At 44.9% G+C, this 21,053-nt stretch overlaps 1 protein-coding gene across 2 annotated transcripts; it reads left to right on the forward strand.

Moving 5' to 3' along the window:
* The first annotated feature begins 167 nt into the window (after window positions 1–167).
* On the forward strand, window positions 168–8,698 carry HUS1 (HUS1 checkpoint clamp component). 2 transcript variants are annotated; one of them, XM_033170453.1, is made up of 8 exons: window positions 168–241; window positions 385–512; window positions 593–769; window positions 1,511–1,618; window positions 3,043–3,117; window positions 4,509–4,608; window positions 7,572–7,694; window positions 8,455–8,698. In XM_033170453.1, the coding sequence occupies exons 1-8, from the start codon at window positions 190–192 to the stop codon at window positions 8,535–8,537; spliced, it is 846 nt and encodes a 281-aa protein (XP_033026344.1). In that variant the 5' UTR covers window positions 168–189; the 3' UTR covers window positions 8,538–8,698. The 2 variants fall into 2 exon arrangements, with proteins under 2 accessions (XP_033026344.1, XP_033026346.1); XM_033170455.1 differs by having other exon boundaries at window positions 175–241; window positions 7,575–7,694.
* The last annotated feature ends 12,355 nt before the right edge of the window (window positions 8,699–21,053 follow it).

Raw genomic sequence — 21,053 nt, forward strand, 5'->3', positions numbered from 1 at the left:
GAGCCCTCGGGGTTGCTGAGCCCTTTCCCCCGGAATCTGCCGGGCGGGGCGCGGGGGGCGGGGCCGGCGAGCGGCGCGCGCAGGTCTTGGCGACACTTCCGGCTCCCGAGTGAAGCGGGGAGAAAGGCCCCCCCCCCCCGCATATGGCGGCGGCGCCCCCCTCCTGGCGCGTCGCTTCTCCCGCCCGCGATGCGCTTCCGAGCCAAGATCTCGGACGTGGGCTGCCTGGCGCACTTCAGCCGTGAGTTGAGAGGGAGGGAGGGAGGGAGGGGGGAGGCGCGGCGGCGTCTGGGCCCGGCGAGGCCTCCGGGTCTCCGCCGTGGGGAACAGCAGGGAGGGTTGACACACACAGCCATGGTCTCCTTCCCTCCCTCCCTCCCTCAGGCGCGGTGTCGACGGTGGCCAAGCTGGCCAAGGCGTGCGCGCTCCGCCTGACTTGCGACCAGCTGATCTTCATCGCGGGCGCCCGAGGGGCCGTGGGGGGCGCCCGCCTGTGGTGCGAGGTCCGCCAGGTAGGGAGGGAGGGCGGGGCCGAGGGATTGGGAAGGCGCGCCTCCCTCCAGGCTGGCTCACCCAGCTCCTGCTCTTCCAGGGGAAGGTCTTCGATGAGTTCCAGATGGAGGGAGTAGCCGCAGAGAAAAATGAAATTTATCTAGAGGTGACACCTGAAAACTTATCCAGAGCCTTAAAAACAGCGCAGAATGCGAAGGCAGTGAAGATCAAGTTGACGAACAAGCACTGCCCTTGCCTCACAGTAGCCGTAGAATTGGTGAGTAGAAATGGATGCAGAGTGCCCCTTCCTCTCTCTCTGCCTCATGCAAAACTAGAATATCCAACTGCTTAGTCGCCTAAAAGGTAGATTCTTGCCCATGAAAACTGAGGTCGCTAGAAGCCCCGTCAGAAGGAAAGCCTGTATTCCTCCACATTGGGGGGGGGGGGAGGTGGAGCTCCATTTGTGCCGCAGTTCCAGATCCCCTGGAAGCTTCGCATGTTTCTAAGCTCCCAGTGTCCACTCCCCATGGCTGCATGCAGGTGTTAAATAGTGTTGGGGACCAAATAGTGCCCCGCAGAACCCCGTAGCATTTATACTAGGGGACCGAAGCACACTCCTGCAATGCTGTTCTCTAGACTCACCTGTGCAGGTAGAAATGAAACCACTGTAACTGTGCCTTTGAGCCCCATCTGAGCAGTTGGGCTGAGGGCATCATGATCAATGGGATCAAAAGCTGCTGAGAGTATGAGTATCGCGGTTGATCCGTATCTCCTGTCCCCACGCTCATCGATCAGGGATGATTCAGTCCCAAAACTAGGCCTGAACTAAAGTTGATGCAGACTGAAGTTGATCCAGATAATCATGCCCATCCTGGAATACCTGAAGTTGATCTGCCATAGCCCTCTCTGCCTTTTTTTTTTTTTTAAAGAAAGGGGGCATTCTTACATGTGTTTATAGGATTACGGCCTTTACCGTCGTGAATTTTGGTTATGTAATCTATTGTTTTCTTCTCTCTAGCCTTCTTTATCCAGCACTAGCCGTGTCGTGACTCACGACATTCCTGTGGGTATTATCCCAAGAAAGCTGTGGAATGACTTCAGGGAGCCAAGTGTGCCGGACTTTGATGTGAGCCCCTTTCAGTTTCCACAATATCAAAATTAAATTGTTTAAATGGTATTCTGAATACTTCCCTTCTCAAAGGTATTCCCCTCCAACAACAAAATGAATTTCCTTTTAATTAAGATGATTGGTTTCATTCTGTTGATGCATTCAATCTAACAGTGTTGTAGGCTAATAAGTACATTGTGATAATGTAAACTGAGGATGAGTTGACTTTACATAAAGTTGTTTCTCATTATTCATGTTTCAATTACAACCATTATTCAATTACAGTCATGCCTCGGGTTACGGCCACTTCAGGTTGTGCGTTTTCAGGTTGAGCACCGCGCCAAACCTGGAAGTACCAGAATGGGTAACTTTCAGGTTTCGGCGCTTGTGCAGAAATGCTAAATCGCGCTTTGTGCAGACACAGCAGCGCAGGTTGCGAACGCCTGCCACACAGTTTGCGTTTGCAACCCGAGCGTCCACTGTACAGTCATTATTTTACCATGGATTGCAATTAGTGCAAAAACTTCTTTTTAGAGAGAATGTATTTTACCATTGGAGACCAGTGAAAATTTACAGTGTGCTTGACAGTATCTGCTGAGTCCATTCCACATTCACTCATGCACAGCTGCTCATTCATATGACTTGCAGACCTAACTAATGCACCATTCACACAGCCATGCACACCCTCTTCACAATACTCAGCTTAACACTTGGCTGCCAACATACCTACCAACTGGTCCTCGCTCTTGAGTGCTGACCATTTAAAAACAACACAAACTTGGAGCAGTTGAAATATTTTCAGAGCCAAAACTCTCACAGCCAAAAGCAAATGAGTTTTCAAATAATGCAATCTGAGTTTACTTCATTTTTTCCCCTTTTATTGGCTTGGTTTGCACATAACCACCAATACAATTCATTGTTCATCTCCTCAGAAGTGTTTTAAGGTCCTGATTACAGTTTTGACAACTGCGAGGAATTCAGAAATGTATCTCTCTGCAAATAAGTTACTAAACATAAAACAAAACTTTAATTATCTTATTCTACGTTAGAAGAAAGGGAGAGTAAACATTCCCTTTAAGAAGAATGTTTTTTACAGTTATCTCAGGAAGTTCTTTGAAACAGGACCTTATTCAGAAGCCTGTGGTCAGCTGCTTAGCATTCTTCAATACAACAACAATCATTTTTGTGCTATATAGTTCATTGTAAGAATGTTCGCTTTCTGCTTATAATAATATTTTGTTCATTTTATTGTAAACCTTTCTCATTATCAATCTAGTTTCTCAGTCTTATGCCCTTCAACATTCTTGTAGTTGCTCTATAGAACTATGCCCTTGCATGTGACTTGATCCCTTTTAAATTGACACTGGGGGTCATTGCCCAGTAACAGTGTGGGGCAGGTGTGGCTCATCTGCACTTTCAAGGCAGTTGATTTGATTTTGTAGGTCAGCATTTATTTACCAGCGCTGAAGACCATGAAGAGTGTTGTGGAGAGAATGAAAAACCTCTGCAATTCTATAGTAAGTTCTTATATTCTTAATGTGGGAGTAGAAGTGGGGGGGAGAGAGATGCATCTCTTGGGATGAGTTTTTACAAAATCGTAACCACTGGGCCAAACTGGACAAGACACCATTCATACAAGTGGAAATTGTGCATTTTTCCTTACCTTTTTTAAAAAGTAAATAGCAGGCTTGTGTGGCTGATTAGTTTGGGACCTTGGGGGAAGCTGGAGGGCTTTAATTATTTACCCTCACTGTGGTACTGACGCAGATTGGATACCCTGTACTTGGTATTTACTTTAGAAAAGACCATCTTGCAGTTGCTAATTGTGTGAATGGTGCCTGGTCTTGGCTCTCACTTGATACTTTGCACTTATGACTCCCATCAAGGTTTTGCTCTCTGAGTACACAGTTGGTAAGCAATTGGAGCCACTGGAGATGACTAGCATATCATACCTATATGACCTCTCAACCTAGAGGTTTCCAACCTTTTTGAATCCACTGCTTCCTTGACCAACTTCTTCAGTTCCCTGTAGGATACCTGGTAAAAACTAAAACTTGACCATCATTCAAAGCACGCTAGTGACACCACTTGAAAACTTTTTCTAGAAAAAGTGGTACCCGAACTTGACCTTTTTAAGGGGAGCACCCACTCAAAGTTATTGCGCTTTTTAAAGGGGGGAGCACCCAGCCGAAGTTAAGTTGGAACGTACCTAAGAGGTGCCAACTGGGGGGAAAGCCCTGAGCATACGCATTTTATATAGAATGCTTTTATCTGGTTGCATGTCCTGTATAGCTGATACAGCCTTTGTTGCTAGATGGTGCCAATAATTTCCAGGCCACTGTCTGGTCCTTAAGATTATACAAATGAGTTATCCCTGCCAAACGGACCTTGTGAATGTACAATATTTTCCTCTTTTTTATTGCATGTTTATGAAATGCATGTTTAACTTGTAGCTATGGGATTTTGGCTATCAAGAATTTTACCTGCTCTTGTGTCTTAATAGCAGCTTGATCTGAAATCATTAGTAGATTATGGTGTTACCTTGGCGATGGAAAGCTTCACTTGCCGAATCTGCAGATCAGTCTTCTGGTTTATCAGCAGCAGAGAAGGCTAGGCTTATTTATTTGTCTTTGAGTCAGTTGACACTTTTGTTCCACTGTTCACAGTACTAGAGACCATCACATGAATGATATTTTTACACACCTCCCTAATTTATATAACTGACTTTTTGATGTTTAGTGATTTGTTGATGCAGAGTTGTTGTCTTTTATTTATAGATGTGTCTGGAGGCATATATTTAGGAAAAGAACCTTAATTGTTATAAGTGCATTCCCTTGACAAACAGGTGTTGGTAGAATACATTTAGTGGTTGTGAAAAAGCATATGAACTGTTTTGTTTACATTGTAGGTAATAGAAGCAAATCTAAATGGAGAAATGAACTTGAAAATAGAAACTGATCTAGTGTGTGTTACAACCCACTTTAAAGAACTTGGGAATCCTCCGTGGGGTAAGCAATTTTCTTTTTCTTGTCAGATAACAGATCCTAACAAAAGTAAAAGTATACAACAAAAGTGTCCTGTGTACACTTATTGGGCAGTAAGGGCTTGCTTCTGAGTAACCATGCATAGGTTTGCAGTGCTCTGAAAGTAATCACCAACATTTTAAAGCCAATTTTATAGTTGTTGTAAAATAGAGCTAGCTTGAGTCTGTCTTTAATAGTTTTCTTTCCCCACACTCAGATGTCAGTAACAAAGTGAAAGGAAATAATTGAAATAACATTGTAGCTTCAAACAATGTACTGTTATACATCGTTAATTGTCATGAATGGGGAAAATACAGGTGTCCTCCCCACTTACGACTCGCAGGCAACCACATATACGTGCAGTGCCATGAAATCAATCAGTCAATCAATTCAAACCTGGGAATGGCAGGAGAGAGCTGGAGAGCCCTTGTGGCTGGTGAGAAGACCCTTCACAGATCCTGAAGAGTACGTCGGAGGAAGCCCAGAAGGGACCAGAGGCGTAGCAGGGCTTTGTTTATGCTGCTCAGCCTCCCTGACTAACAGCTGATGTGCATGGTAGTGCAGCAACAGCAGCCACTTTCCCACATGTCCTCCATCCTCCTGCCGGCCCCAGAGCTTCAATTCTAGTTGTGGATATTTTTGGATATAGTATTTTATTTTTGGATTGAAGAGAGAGCGGCAGAGAGGGTGCTTAGAGGGCATTCCCCGCTTTAAGAATTCACTTATGTACATGGGGGCCCAGAACATAATCCCCACCTTCACTGCAAATATACAATTAGAGGATAGGGTGAAATAGCTATTTGTCAGTATTCTTGAGAGTTCACAAATTTTGACTGACCTTGATTAACCAGAAAGGTGTGTTTGCCAGGCCCCTGCTGCTCCTGCAAGATGTTGTTCCTGACCTCACATGCTATCACAGCCAGAGCTGGGCCACCCATAAAGGGGACTAAGGCAGCTGCCTTGGGGGGTGGAGTCCCAACAGGCAGTGCTCTCACAGGTGCCCCACTCCTGCCACTACTACCACCACCAGAGAAGCGAGAAAAAGTGGCAGCTTCCTGCAAGATCTCACAGAGTTCTTGTAGAGTTATTGCAAGATCTCACGGCTGCCACTGCTCCTCTTGTCTCCAGCCAGGGATGGGGTGTACTACCAGAGAAGCAAGGAGTAGTGCCGTGATCATAGCACAATATCCTGTTCCTTTCCCCATCTTCAGACTTGGGAATTCCTTCTAGTCTTCTTCTGCAGCTTGAACTGTATAGAGAGAGGTGGAGACTGTCAATGCAGTTGCACAGTCCTTTGGAGGGCCTCCGAAGTCCGGTGCAGTTGCCGAAACAGTTTGCATCTCTTCCACAGATCCAATATGGACACAAAGATGTTTGTAGCCCAGAAGCAAAACATCCTGCTGATCTCCATTGAGGCAAGGGAGGGTTGGGCTTGGTTTGATTTGCTGGTGCCCTTTAAAAGCACAGTACTAGAGTTCTCTTTTCTTGCATCTGTGAAGAAGATTGGGGCTTCTCAGTTTGTGCCTGTGCTTAGGAGATACTTGGAGCACCTTGAAGGTACATAATTGAAGCCAGTTTTCTTCCCATCCTTGCAGCTGGGGCAGGGATTGCTCTCCATAGTTGTGATGGGCTTCTGACGTTCTGTGCAACTTGCAGGGATAATCTCCACAGGCAGATATTACAGCTCCAGGGTTGGGATGGTGGCTAGGATTTGTTAGGTGTGACAGAAGATGGTTGCACACTCTTCATAGTAAACATGATGAAAAAAATCATTTTGGTAATACACACTAGTCTTCTCCTTTTCCTGAATGTACTGCAATGATGACCAGTACACACAGGAGCCTATGAACAGGGACATACCTAGAGGTTGGCGAAACTGGTCCCCACTGGGTGCCCAGACCCAGGGGGTGCAAAAATCATCCCAGATTACTCCAACCGAGGAAAGAGAGACACAAGAAGCAGATTGTATGGATGACAATTGCCTCAGAAGAAATTGAGATGGGGGTTGACTGGGCAGCTGGTGTCGCTGCTGCCGTCTTTGCTTCCACTACTGATGGAGGCTTTTAGCTTCTCTCAACCTTGGTGTGCACACGCAGCCCTCAAAGTCCCCAGTTTTCAGGGGGCCCGCCTGTCCGCCTGCCTCCCTGCTTGCTGCTCTCATGTGGTACTTGCTCAGCTGGTGGCTGTTGTGATGAAGTGATTTTTTTCTGGGGTGGGGATGTGCCAATACAGCACCTCTCCCTATGATCAAATCTGAGTGTGTACAGAAGCCTCTGGCTGGATGCAGCAGTACAGGGTCTGAATATTACTGTCGTCTGCCAGTGAGCCCCATTCCAACACGTTCATCATCAGTTCCTGTCACTGCTAGTTCCCTCCTCTCTTCCTTCAGCCACTTCTGGCAGCTTTGGTAGCTCCTACAGCTAACCAGAGACTTACCATACTTACATGCAAGCATCCATCCTTGTGAAGTGGCTGTGGGTCCACCCCTCCCCAGTGGCTGAGATTGGAGCTGTGATCTGGTCCCATGTGGTAAAACAAATATTCTTATTTATTTTATTTTTTTATTTATTGAATTTATATGCTTCCCTATACCTGGAGGTCTCAAGGCGGTTCACAGAAAAGATCACAATATATAAAAACAAAATAAGAACAATAACCCAATAACACCCCCCCCCCAAAAAAAAGAGCCACTCCCCTGCTGAGAACCTTATTTTGCCTTTTGAGAAGTTAGCTACTAGCCTTGGTTTGTTCTCTGTGAAATGGAAGTATGAGGTGGGTGTGACAATGAGGAATGGAGCATAGTACATACTGGCTGCTTGATCATATTCATATGTACTTGGAAGTAAAATGCACAGATTACAGCCTTAAACTGTTAATGGAAATTATGTACAACCCTTTTTCAAACGATTGTTCTAGTTAATGAAAGGTTCCATTTTTGTGAATTTTAGTAGGCTCCCAAAACTCTAGTCAAGAGAGAGATCCCGAGACCATGGCCGAGGCGCGCATTGACATTAAGAGACTTCTCCAACTACTTGCAGGGCAGCAAGTGAATCCCACGAAAGCACTATGCAGTAAGTGACCCTTTTGGCCTGTTGGAACAAGTCATTGGCCACTCTAGAGAGCAGTGTAGGAAGAGGATGGGATTGCCATATCCTTCCTGAAAAAGCAAATTTCAACATTTCCACATACCAGTGTATTTGGACCAGCATTCTTAGGGCCAAACTGGACATCATTGGGGGGGGGGGGAATTGTTGCTGTGATTGATAGTAATTTTTTTCGTATCTTTATTTTAGATGTTATGATTTATGTGGAAATTTGGTTGAGTATTTTTTGATGCTTCTTTATTGTTTATGACTACTTTTGTTATATTTGTAATTAAGTTCCCCCCTCCCCGTGTTGTAAGCCACCTTGAGCATGGTTTTAACTGTGGAAAGGTGGCGTATAGATAAAATTATATATGTATGTATGATTCTTGTTTGTGACTCAACTCAGCCCTCCCTTGCCCAGTTCCTCCATGGCATATGCATCTGTAGGCAGAGTCAGGTCTGCTGTCAAGTGGGGGTTGTTGAAAGTGCCTTTTCTCTAGGAGGGAGGACCTGACTTATGCTGACACAGCTTTTCTTTTTGTTGTCTTTCTCCTGGTTGGGAAAAAGTTTTTAAAAAGTTTTGGAGGTTGATTGTAGCCAGGTTCTAAATATTCCAGACCTCCTGCAGCTTGGCCTCTGCATCTGTGTGGCCTTCAAAACTGGAGACTGTTGGCTATTGCTGAACATGATATTTTGGGCCCTCTGTCATCCTTTGAAGTTTAAATTATGAACTTGTGTTTTGCAGATATTGCAAGCCAAAGGATTGTTCACTTCATCTTGCTCCACGAAGATGTTTCCCTTCAATATTTCATTCCAGCCCTTGTATGAATTGAATAGTTGTTCCAGCTCACCTGTTTTCAATGCTGTAGTGTCACAGAAAGACAGAGAAGATGGGGTGGGTGACAAGAGTGCTTGTTTAAACCCCTTTTTGTAATCAGATTCTGTGCAGAGAACTGTATATTTAATACCTTCTATTTGGTAAATAGAAGTAAAAAAGTATTAAAAAAATCTGTTTTACTAGGCTATCTATTTTATTAAAGAAACAGTCCATTAGATCTTTAGTTATTCTGGTGCTTCATTCAGCAAAAGAACACTTGGTGTTTTGTTTTATTTATTAAAAAAAAATCTTGTTTCTCAGTCAACTGTCAGTTGCATATATTCTACGCCTCCTGTCCATTCCATCATTCATTACTGCATTTAGGTCACTTCAGTCATCTTAAAATTATCCAGTTCCCTCAGAGCTTCCATTTGGGCAACAGATTAATCCCAGTTATGATTTTGACTTCCAACATCAGAAACTTTAACTGGGCAATATTTTTTTCCACCAACAATGTTTAGCATTAAGAGGATCATCTTTTCTAATCAATAAATGAAGTTTACTAATTTACGTACATGTAAAGTAATTCTAAAAATGTATCATACTGTTAGAGGTTTGTAGGTGCTAGAATTTAATTCAGGCTTGGGCATCAAGAGCGTATTAAGGTAGGCTGGTCTCTGGTGTGAGGTGATAGCTAGACCCATGCCTGTATTTGAGCTCTGTGTTAGATTCTTCTAATTCTCTGAAGTTAACATGCGTGAAAGAACTAATTTAGCTAGACAAACCTCCTAAATTGTGTCTTGGACATCTTGCTAATCTATTGGAATTTCATTGCTGGCATTCGACTGTCTTAGGAAACAATGCAGGAGTGTGTCTTGGGGGTGAAATCAAATGGTTGAAAGGTTGCAGCGCCTGCTGTGGCTGCAGAGACCAATACGGGAGAGACATGCTTTGTTGCAGCTGGGGCAGATGAAGGCATCCGGTTGCACTGATGCAGATGCACCAGGGTGTTTCTTTTCTTTCTGCTCCACTCAGTAGTCCTTCCTTCCTCTGGTTATTGCTGTGAATGCATGAGCTGACTGGCTGTCTCTAGGCATGGCAGGCTTGGGGCAAGACAGGCACCCTGAGGCAACTGAGGATTTCCCTTCTTAGAACACACTGGTTCCCAGGATTCCTGGCTCGTCCTGTATGGAGCTGTTATCCAAGATGTTTGTCTTGTGACAGATTCAGGCTGGCCATAATAAATTTAGTCTCTCGAAGCATAGATGCCATCAGCCTTTACTGTAAGTTTAAAAGGGAACTTACTCCAATATTGTGTCCTCACCTTTCAAAGTACTTATGTAATAGGTTTGGACTGTCTCTATATTTTTAACATTTCTGGAAAGATTACCTGAAAAATTTGGAGTGCTTCATATTGATATTAGACAATTCTAAAATTTCGCAAGGCATCGTATGTTGCCTCTTTAGTGCAATATTTTTTGAAACACATGATGAAATCCCTAGAGGTCCCACCATTTTATCTGTAGTGCCCTGGCACTCTGTATTCCATTTCAACAACTGTTGGGGCAAGCATGCACTCGAGATCTATGTCGTTAAACCACAAGGAAGCTGCAGAATTCAAACATTCCCCACCTCTTCGCATTCTCATATCTCATCTACAGCAGTAAAAGGGGAAAGGAAAAGAAGCGTCAGGCTTGTCTGTACTTGTAATCCTCTTTCCTTTCAGGCACAGGCACTGTAACTTTACGAACTCTTCTCACTTGCTAAGATTCAGTGGCCACCAATCAACCATGGAAATAACAGAATTTTTTTAAAAAATGGGAAATTGGCACTGACAGGAGTCCAATGGCTCTCTCAAGGCACAAATAAATCATGTAGCCACCCTGCTTCCCTTGACATAGAGAATGGAGTCAGAAGGCAGAATATACATTTCACTAAACCGCTACACAGCTTCAACTTTATGTGATGTGGCAGGCACAGCGGGGAGCGTCCCTCCCTAAGCCAAAAGAATTATAAGGCAAGGCAAGTGTGCTTTGCTCTTGGAGAAACAATATTTTGGTTAGTGCTCAGTGAATAGCTGGACCATGTTTTCTCCTCCTGTACTTAAAAGCTTTGGGAGTTAATGCAAACTGTTATGTTGCCATAGGCGGGCCCTGGAATAACATCCTCTTTTTCTGGCAGAATGTATGTGTGTTTGTCTGTCTTGTCTCTGTGTGGATCCGTGCTGTTTGTTCTGTGTCTCCAGAAAGGCTTTGCAAACTGCAGCATCAAGTGGAAGTGGAAAAGCAGGATGTTTTCTTTGCAAGAAGGTCCCCTGTGCAGTTAGTCTGCCATCAGCATTTGACTTTCAAAACAGGAGTTGCCTGGTGGGAAGCAGGCTGGGGAAAGTCCAGATGCCACCACCAAAATCATCTTCCCTTGTGTCAGTTCTCAACTGACAAAGCAGAAGGAAAAGAACACAAGGGTTTTCCACCCTGAATGCTTCTGGCAGGCAAATCAAGGCCTTTTAAACCTTTCCTCTGCTGAAGCTCTCTAGTGGTGGTGTTAGAAAAGATCTTGACTGGGTCAGTAGGTGTTGGGTAATTTGTTCAGACATTTTGAAATAAATGTCAAAATTAGGGATTTGTCCTTTTCTGAATGGGCCTGCCACTAAATTAAACAGCAAAAAAGAGGGGTGGGGGGATCACATAGGAATTTTAAAAGAAAGTTCCAAGCTGCAGTTTTGGATGGGGATCCACCCCATGTACATTTACGCAAATCACTTTCTTGCTCAGCAAGTGGATTACAAATGCAACTGTTGTCTTCTCCGGATAAAGTTATTTCCAATTTTGAAGTAAAGCTGCAATCATAGGCACACTTAGTTGAAAGCAAGTTCCAGTAAATTTAGTTCTCCGTGATTTGCTTTCAACTAAGTGCGGACACGGGGCAATGGATTCAAACTACAAGAAAGAAGATTCCACCTAAACATTAGGAAGAACTTCCTGACAGTAAGAGCTGTTGGACAGTGGAATTTGCTGCCAAGGAGTGTGGTGGAGTCTCCTTCTTTGGAGGTCTTGAAGCGGAGGCTTGACAGCCACCTGTCAGGAATGCTTGGATGGTGTTTCCTGCTTGGCAGGGGGTTGGACTGGATGGCCCTTGGGGTCTCTTCCAACTCGATGATTCTAAGTGTGCCTTGAACGACAGTTTTAATTCCAAATCAGAAATCATTTCACCCAGAGGAAACCATGGCTGCAATTATCATTAATTTTTTATACCGCCCTTCATCTGATGATCACAGGGTAGTTTACAGAATAAAGACAAAAGCATCCAGTTGCCTTAGATAGATGATTTGAGGCAATCCTCCTGCTTCCTGCATTTACCCACATTTATTTATTACATTTGTCTGTAGGTGTTATGTACTGAGTTGAATAGGATCCAAAATGCAGCAGTCTGATTGGTCCTAGAACAATAGGATTCAGAATGCAGCAGTCTGATTGGTCCGCAGGAGCCACCCAATCCATCTCCAGGTGGAAGTGAATCCGCAACCGATTGGCATACAGGAGTATCCTGGAGGTAGCCAATCACATGGGGCTCATTGTGTAAATAGTGTATATAAAGCAGACGTTTTGGGGAAACTGCATTCCTCTACAATGAGCTGAATATAGAGCGTGAAATCCACACTTGACTCCGAGTATATTTCAGTAGGTGACATACAACACTAACTTGAAGTAAAATTTAAATTCCTTGAAAGCATTAGTTCGTCTGGTCTTTAAATCCAGATTAAAAAAAAAGATTTACTCATATGCGCCAGGACCTGCACAGGTGTGAATGTGTATTCTGTGTAGCAGTTTATGTGCTGAAAGATTTGGTCTGCTTTGTGTTGCAAACACCCCTGGACATGTGACGCGCCCCGTGGGTCCTCTTGGGTTGTGAGCCCCCATCCCGAGGTGGGGAGGCCTAAGAGGGGCGCCAACGCATCACGAGTGGGGTGGCCACTTCTCGGGATGCTTGAGCAGTGGCGGAGATGGCTGCCTCGCCAGGGGCTGGATCCCTTCCAACCCTGTCCTTCTGTCCACTACTGATGCTGGGCCAGGGCGCTTCCTCGAGGAGGTGCCTCTGCAGCACAAACCCCGCCCGCATGCTTGGGCTGCGCGGGTGCGGAACTTTTCGCGGCTGTGAGAAAAGCGAGCGGATCCCGCCCGGTGCCCGCGGGCGCGCAGGCGTCTGGGCGGGCGGAAGCTCCTCTCCTCCCGCCGCCAACCGCGTGGCCACAGCCGAGGGAGGCGCTTGTGTGGGCGGGCGCGGGGCGCCGCTCCGCCCTTGGCTGCCGGCCGAGCGGGGCGCGCTTTTTCGCCTGGCCGGCGCTGCTCCGGGGCGCGCCTCGCAGGGACGCGGCGAAGGCAACGCGAGCAGGTAAGCCGGAGCTCGGGGCGCCCCAGGACGCGCGCTTCCTTCCTTCCTTCCAGGATCCTTTTTTCCAATCTGCAGAGAGAAACGCAAGGAATATGCAAGGAAATCTCAGCCGAACTTGCTTTGCTCTCCGGCTGCCCCGCATTAAGTTTATTGTCGGTTTGTTTCTAGCAGTTGCTTCCCAGTGTAGGGCGAATTCAAGAAATGCGCGCCGGGATTCTGAAAAGGGAAAGGCTTTTGTGTGCTCTTTGCTCGTGCGAATGAATATGTACGCTCTGTGTGTGTACACGTACAAATTTCGATTATGCTCCCTTCTAATATCTTAAGTGAGATGCAGATGGCTGAAATAGGTTTTTGAAAATAAAACCACTCCAGCAGTAGATACTGTATTACCAAAGGTGTGCTTTCTTGATTTGGACCTATTTGCCTGCAGTCTTCTTCAGAACGTTCTAAGGGAAGCAGGTTTTGGTGTGAATTGTGCAGCCAGCCGCTTGCCTGCTCCATCCTGCAAAGCGCTGCTAGTCCTATCAGGAACTGTTGAGCCAAGAACTGGGAACTTCCAGCGAGGGGGACTTCCATTTGGGGGTGCAGGTGGAAATCTTTGCAGAGCTCTGAGCTCCATTCCTTGTGGCACACACTCAAACAGCCCCTGGGTTTCCCTTAAGGAGGAAGAGGTGCAAAAACGTCTGGGCCAGCCTTTGCTCATCTGCTCATCCCCTTGTCCTGGGGACTCCTGTCCTGCTCCCACTTTCTCGCTCTCTAGAGTGCCTACAGCCTGGCATCATACCATGGGAAGCTCCACTCTTTGACCACTGCCAACCCCGCTGGCTTTGGAGACTTGGCCCACCAGCTAAAGGCAGCGAGTGGTGGGTGCCCCATTGGCAATCCCAGCCTAGGCTGTTTCCATAAACCAGGGGTCAGCAAACCTTTTCAGCAGGGGGCCGGTCCACTGTCCCTCAGACCTTGTGGGGGGCCGGACTATATTTTGAAAAAAATATGAACGAATTCCTATGCCCCACAAATAACCCAGAGATGCATTTTAAATAAAAGCACACATTCTACTCATGTAAAAACACGCTGATTCCCAGACCATCCGCGGGCCACATTTAGAAGGCAATTGGGCCGCATCTGGCTCCCGGTCCTTAGTTTGGGGACCCCTGCCATAGACTGTAGTGGTTCCAAGGCACATGCAGACATTATTCCCGGGTGCAGTTAGGGACACTGAGCATTCCTAGTTGGGAGCAAAGGTGATGGCCCTGAGCACCCTAAGCCCAAACTCTTATTTGGCCGTGAGAGAGTGAGGCTCCATGTCTCAAAAGGAAGTGGAGGATTTCATCCTTAAGGAAGGCGATGAATTGGCTGTGGATGACTTTGCTGCTGGAGACAAGGCTTTTCTGGAAGACCTTTCTATACCGACAGGCCTTTACAGCTGATTGGCCAGCAATGCTAATGATTATCTATAGTGCTTTATGTGCTATAGTGGCACACCACCCTGGTGTTTACAGGGTGTATGAGGTGTAAGGAGAGGGAGAGACCTCTGTCAGCATGTGACAGCGGCCACACACTGGAAAGCTAGTGCTCCTCTTTGTGCAATGGATGGAGCAAAGTTTCTTTGCTCTTCAGAAAATGGTGTGTCCATTTTGGGGGGAAATCCCTCAACCAACAGGTTTGTTTTAATAATTGGATGCTCTGTTTCTAAATTTCAAACTTTCATTTGCTTGTGTCTTGCTACATTTCACACACTAACGGACGGGATGCTATTCCCCGCCCCCCTCCAATACTAGTACAGTCGTACCTTGGTTCTCGAATGCCTTGTGACTTGAACGTTTTGGCTCCCAAACACCGCAAACCCGGAAGTGAGTGTTCCGGTTTGCAAACGTTCTTTGGAAGCCGGACGTCCGATGCAGCTTCCGTGGCTTCTGACAGAGCAAGAAGCTCCTGCTGCCAATTGGAAGCCGCATCTTGGTTTTCGAAAGTCCAAAGGACTTCTGGAACCGATTCCGTTCAAGAACCAAGATACAACTGTAAACCCATCTTTCATGCATTGTTGAGGAAATATTTGGACCCTTTTAGTAGTTGTGTCCTTTCTTTGCTTCCCTGGGTTTGTCTCTTCAGCAAAGCTTGTCTTTGATGTTGTGCAAGAGGCCAGGTCATTATCGTTGCATTTTCTTACCAAAAAGGCTTCCATGACATCCAAAAGGGTTCAGCCGTCCCTTGTCATCTCCACTTGCTTCCTGTTCCTTTTGCTGCCTCCTTTCTTTTTCTGTCATTCTTCCTTTCCTTCTCTTATTACACTTTTTGTCCTCATGTCACCTGTCTTGGTCTTGCCTTTGTTTGTTTCTCTCTCTTCTCTCTCACCTTCTGCCTTTTTGCCTCCTTCCGGCACTCTCTTAGACTTGCCACCTTCTTTCACAGCCCTCCAAAGACCAGCTGTCTCAACAAGTGTGCATGCACACGAAAGCTCACACCAAGAACAAATTTAGTTGATCTCTAAGGTGCAACTGGAAGGAATTTATTTTTATTTTTTATTTTGTTTTGACTATGGCAGACCAACACGGCTACCTACCTGTATCTGACTGGGTGTTTCCTTGATTATTTTTTTAAGTGCACCTTTTTTCAAAAAATGGTGTTGGCTTGCCCTCTCAACTTATATCCCCCCCCCCCGGGTTGGCTTTGCTTTTAAAAACTTTGGTTTGCATTTACATCATGTGACTCTTTCAATCTGTACACTCGTATCATGTCCCCTCCCATATCGAGAACCAGCTCCTTGTTCTTAGTGTTGGAAACCTCAATGACTGGCACCCCTGGAACCTTACACTGCTCAGAGATTGGGGGGCAGCGTGTAACATTATTAAGCAAATAAGATTTCCAGCTTTATGAAGGAGAGCATTCACTTCTTTAAAACAGGCTTTTTCTCGTGTTCAGCTGCAGTCCTGAGGCTGTTTGGCTCTCTCCTTGACACAAGAGTGCTTGCTTTTCAAAAGGGGCAGAAATAAATGCTTGTAGCGTGAGGGTTGGAGGAAAGACACAGAAAATAATGCAATATTTGGTATTCTTAATCAAATAACCGGTGATATAACAGAGGGGGGCAGCGTTGTACCACATGTGAAATGTAGCCTTCCACTGTTCTTCATTTCATGTTATCCTGGAAGAAAACCAACTACTGTAGTGTGACATCTGCTTGCATTGAGCAAATGTATTTAATTGTACAGGCAGCAACTGTGCCTTTTTGTGGGTGCAACACTCATATAAGAAAATATATTGGTTATCTTGACCATGATTGCTGTTGCCAGGACTGACTTTCTCCGGCTCAATTTGGAGTTTAGTTTTGAGTGCAGTTTGGTGGTTAATCTTAAACTGCGTATTGTCACAACAAGCAGGCTGGAACCCAAAGTTGAGACTAACCACAGTACATAACACGGTATTTAGTAATTTTGTGAGAGTTTTCCAATATCCATTGTTTAAGGCTTTTGTTTCGACTCCAATCCCTGGGAATAAATACTCTCTCAACAGTGAGATCATCAAACTCCCTGTCAATTAAACACGCAGAGCCCTTCCCCCCCTCCTCACCCCCCCTCCCCACTTTGCTCAAAAGAGCACATATTTAGCTACACAAAAACAAATATTTCCTAATAAGTTTTTCCAGATGAATGACCAGTTACAAAAGGCTGCCTCTGAATGTAGCACAAAACATAAATAAATCACAAGATACCCTCTGCAATATAATTACAGGCTATTTTCCATCGTTAGCAGGGAGTCATTTGGTTCTTTGTACTCTGTCTGAAGATATCTGAGGTTTTCTTGTTTGCTCTAGTTGCTTATTAGACAAACTAAGGTCAAACTCAATCCCACACTCCTTGTGTACTTACTAGCACAGAAGCAGACAAAACCAGAAAAGTCAAAGGCACAACAATTGTATTTCAATTCCCATGCATGGTATCTTTCTGGATTGCACCACTCTGGGGGTGGTAACAAGGTGGGTCCCCCCTTACTTGGAAGATGTGGGGCATGCCAACGGAGAGTTTGCCATTTTGTGCAAATGGCTGGGGACAAAAGCTACTTCATCCACAGTTCCACAACCTCAGGAAGGCAGACAAAAGATAAGGACATTGTCTATGCCCCTTAACATATTCTATGAGTGGGCTTCAGGTAGCTAAGAAGTCAAAATGTTGCCTTTCTTTCTGACAATTGTGCATTGAGCATGTTTTTCTACAAGCACGATATGCAAATGCCTATGGAGCTGTTGCTCAAAAATTAAGTTGACTACTGGCTTCCAGGTTTTTGCAATTTCTAGTTCAGCATCTAGTATCAGAGACCCCTGCCTGCTCCTCAAAGTCTTTGTTTGACCTTTGGGGTGTCTGGTTTGTCCTTGGGGTTCTCCATGTTTTGTACCAGGTCAGGGCCACACATGATGTTTCCCACCCCTGCTCCACAGCAGCAAAGGATAAGTACATAGAACTCCATTTGTCCTCTGTTACCCCCCCCCCCAAACTCTCTGTTTCTCTCTTGTCAGGGGGCTTATCAACCATGTTGTTGTTCAGTCGTTCAGTCGTGTCCGACTCTTCGTGACCCCATGGACCAGAGCACGCCAGGCACGCCTATCCTTCACTGCCTCTCGCAGTTTGGCCAAACTCATGTTAGTAGCTTCGAGAACACTGTCCAACCATCTCATCCTCTGTCGTCCCCTTCTCCTTGTGCCCTCCATCTTTCCCAGCATCAGGGTCTTTTTTTTTTTTTTTAATAAGATTTTATTATTTTTCCATGAAACAAACAAAACAACATTAAACCTACATACATAAACACCATGAAAACATAATAGACAAGCAATAACACAAAAATACAACAAAACCATATAGCAAAACAAACTTATACAAACCTTACTAAATCCTTATCTCTGTTTCTAAACTTGTTTTAACTTCTTAGGGGGACTTCCCCTGGTCCCTCCTCTGTCTTCAAAAACCTATATACTTTTAAGGTAGCTTCATTTCTTTTATCATTGACTTAAACTCAACATTCTAATATTTCTTAAAATTATCTAGACGAAAGTATTCCTTAACATATATTCTACATCTTATCATCTTCTTATACAAATAGGTCTATCCAATCAAATATTATCTTCTTTAACATTTATAACTCTACTTAGACTTCAAAAGCCGATTCTTTTATATATTTCTGCACAAACATTCAGACATTCATTTTAACATGATTAACTAAATAGTCTTTGAATTTCTTCCAATCTTGTGACACCTTCTCCTCCCTCTGGTCTCGGACTCTGGCGGTGAGGTCTGCAAGCTCCATATACTCCATCAATTTCATCTGCCATTCTTCAATAGTCGGTATCTCTTCACCCTTCCAAGTTCTTGCCAATAAAATTCTAGCAGCTGTTGTGGCATACATAAAAAACACTCTGTCCTGACTGGGTATCTCCTCGTTGGTCATGCTCAAGAGAAAAGCCTCTGGTTTCTTGCAAAAGGTAATTTTCATTACCTTCTTAAGCTCATTATAAATCTTGTCCCAGAAGGCCTTTACCCCTGAACACGACCACCACATGTGATAAAAAGTTCCTTTTGACGATTTACATTTCCAACACACATCCGACATTTTTGAGTTCATTCTAGCTAGCTTAACTGGTGTCAGATACCATCTATATATCATTTTCATTACATTTTCTCTTAAACTATTGCAAGCTGTAAAATTAATATCTTTCCTCCACAATCTCTCCCAGTCATCCATCATAATATTATGACCAACATCTTTTGCCCAATCTATCATTGTTGATTTAACCAACTCATCTTTAGTATGCCACTCTAGCAACAAATTGTACATCTTGGAAAGGTTATTTGAGTTCGATTCAATCAGTTCTGTTTCCAGTTTTGATTTCTCCACCTGAAAACCAACTTTTTTATCTAGTTTAAAAGTTTCGTGTACTTGATGATATTGCAACCAGTCATCAGGGTCTTTTCTAGGGAGTCTTCTCATGAGGTGGCCAAAGTACTGGAGCCTCAACTTCAGGATCTGTCCTTCTAGTGAGCACTCAGGGCTGATTTCTTTGAGAATGGATAGGTTTGATCTTCTTGCAGTCCATGGGACTCTCAAGAGTCTCCTCCAGCACCATAATTCAAAAGCATCAATTCTTCGGCGATCAGCCTTCTTGATGGTCCAGCTCTCACTTCCGTACATTACTACTGGGAAAACCATAGCTTTAACTATACGGACCTTTGTCGGCAAGGTGATGTCTTTGCTTTTTAGGATGCTGTCTAGGTTTGTCATTGCTTTTCTCCCAAGAAGCAGGCGTCTTCTAATTTCGTGACTGCTGTCACCATCTGCAGTGATCATGGAACCCAAGAAAGTGAAATCTCTCACTGCCTCCATTTCTTCCCCTTCTATTCCCCTTCTATTCAACCATAGTTAGCAGTTATGTCCAAACTGTGAAGCTATTGTTGGCAAAACAAAATAAAAAATTCTTTCCAGTAGCACCTTAGAGACCAACTAGGTTTGTTCTTGGTATGAGCTTTCGTGTGCATGCACACTCGTCCATCTCAAGCAACAATGGAGTGTGCCTCCAGGGATGGAAGTCCAACCACTGCATTAGCAGCATCAGAGTGACCTCCCTGTGTACAGAGGTCATGGGCTGCCCAAACACAAGACCCCCCTCTCAGCCTCGCTGATGGGGTCCAAAGGAAAGCAGAACCAGACGTTAAGCACCAGCTTGGCTGTAGGAGTTGCTGGAAGGAGGCATACAAGGTGCCACCCAACCGCCTTAGGGACTGCACTCCAGATTTGTGGAGGGTTTCCTCCTGGGCCTTTTCTTCTCCTGAAGATATCCTGCCAGGCAGTGGAGGTTTAGGATCAGAGTTTTTCTTCTCCTAGATGGGATCCCTTCCCAGGCGGACGAGCCCCATCTGCCCCTCACTTCCCTCTATGGCATGGGCAGAAACTGCTTTCTTGGCCGTTGGACTCACCCACTCTTGGTCTCGTCTGCTTAATCCACCAGAGCCTGTCTTCGCATTCAGGGAAAGTCCCTAACTCCCCAAGGGTTTGAGACCCACTGGCTACCCTCCCCTGGTTTAGCTGGGATTGTGGCCACTGTTGCATGCTGACAGCTTCTAGGAGCCACATGGAACCTGATTATAGTTTATTTATATACTGCTCCTTGACCCAAAGGCTGCCAAAGTGGTAAAGGACATAATCAAGCAAAAATTACAATATTTTATAATAAAATGTGATAAATCAATCAGTAAGTAAAGCAATGTAAGACCAAAATCACAACATAGGTCAAACAAAAACCTCACTGAGCTCTCCAACAGCCCTCTATCTCTCACACCTAGGGATTAAAAGTATACCAAGGCAATAAGAAATGGTTTTAAAATGGGAAGAATTAAGGTTGATAAGATTGAGTGAGATGTTGAAAATGTGGTCTGCGTGGATCAAGGTGGTGTTCAGCGTGTATCAAAATTTCCATCTTTAAGAATGTTGCCCTGCTTTGGAGTCTTCATTAAGATGCTCATTTAAGCCATCTGTTACCCACAGGCCTCGATGTTCAGTGGGAGAGCATGTGGTGTTGATACATGCATTCTGTAGGCACAAGAAGATTTCCCCTGTCGTTCATTATGTAGGTTCATTCTGCTGTGTCATCTATTTCTCCTGAAAGCTGGTTTAACTGGGCTGATTTCTAAAATTAATTCTGAGCCTATGCGGTATTCAGTTCTTCCTGCTTCCCTCTCTCTCTTGGAAGGTTTTCAGTTCAGGAGGCCTTCAACCACAGTCTTTCAAAGAGCCAATGGGCAGTGTGAGGGTGGAGCTCATCCCATAAGCTGAGATGCAGATGTGCAAACGGAGCCATCTGACCAAAATGTGGCAGTGACTCCTCTAGTGTCAGCCATGCGTTGAAGCAGCTGGCCTACTGGGCTGCACCTGCACCCGACTCCCAGACAAACCTCCCCTGAACGGCTGTTGGGTGAACAATGAGAGTGGGAAGACTTTGTTCAGTTGATCTTGGCTCAAACATTAAAGCTCTCTAAGCCTTCACCTTTTCTGAAATACACTTTGAACTTTGTTATGGGTTGAACTGTTCATTTATGTTCCTTTATGCTTGTTTAAAAGGTAACACTCTCAGGAAATGTTCTCTTGCAAAATGC

Source organism: Lacerta agilis, chromosome 14 (genome assembly GCF_009819535.1).
Source record: "Lacerta agilis isolate rLacAgi1 chromosome 14, rLacAgi1.pri, whole genome shotgun sequence".
Lineage (NCBI taxonomy): Eukaryota > Metazoa > Chordata > Lepidosauria > Squamata > Lacertidae > Lacerta > Lacerta agilis.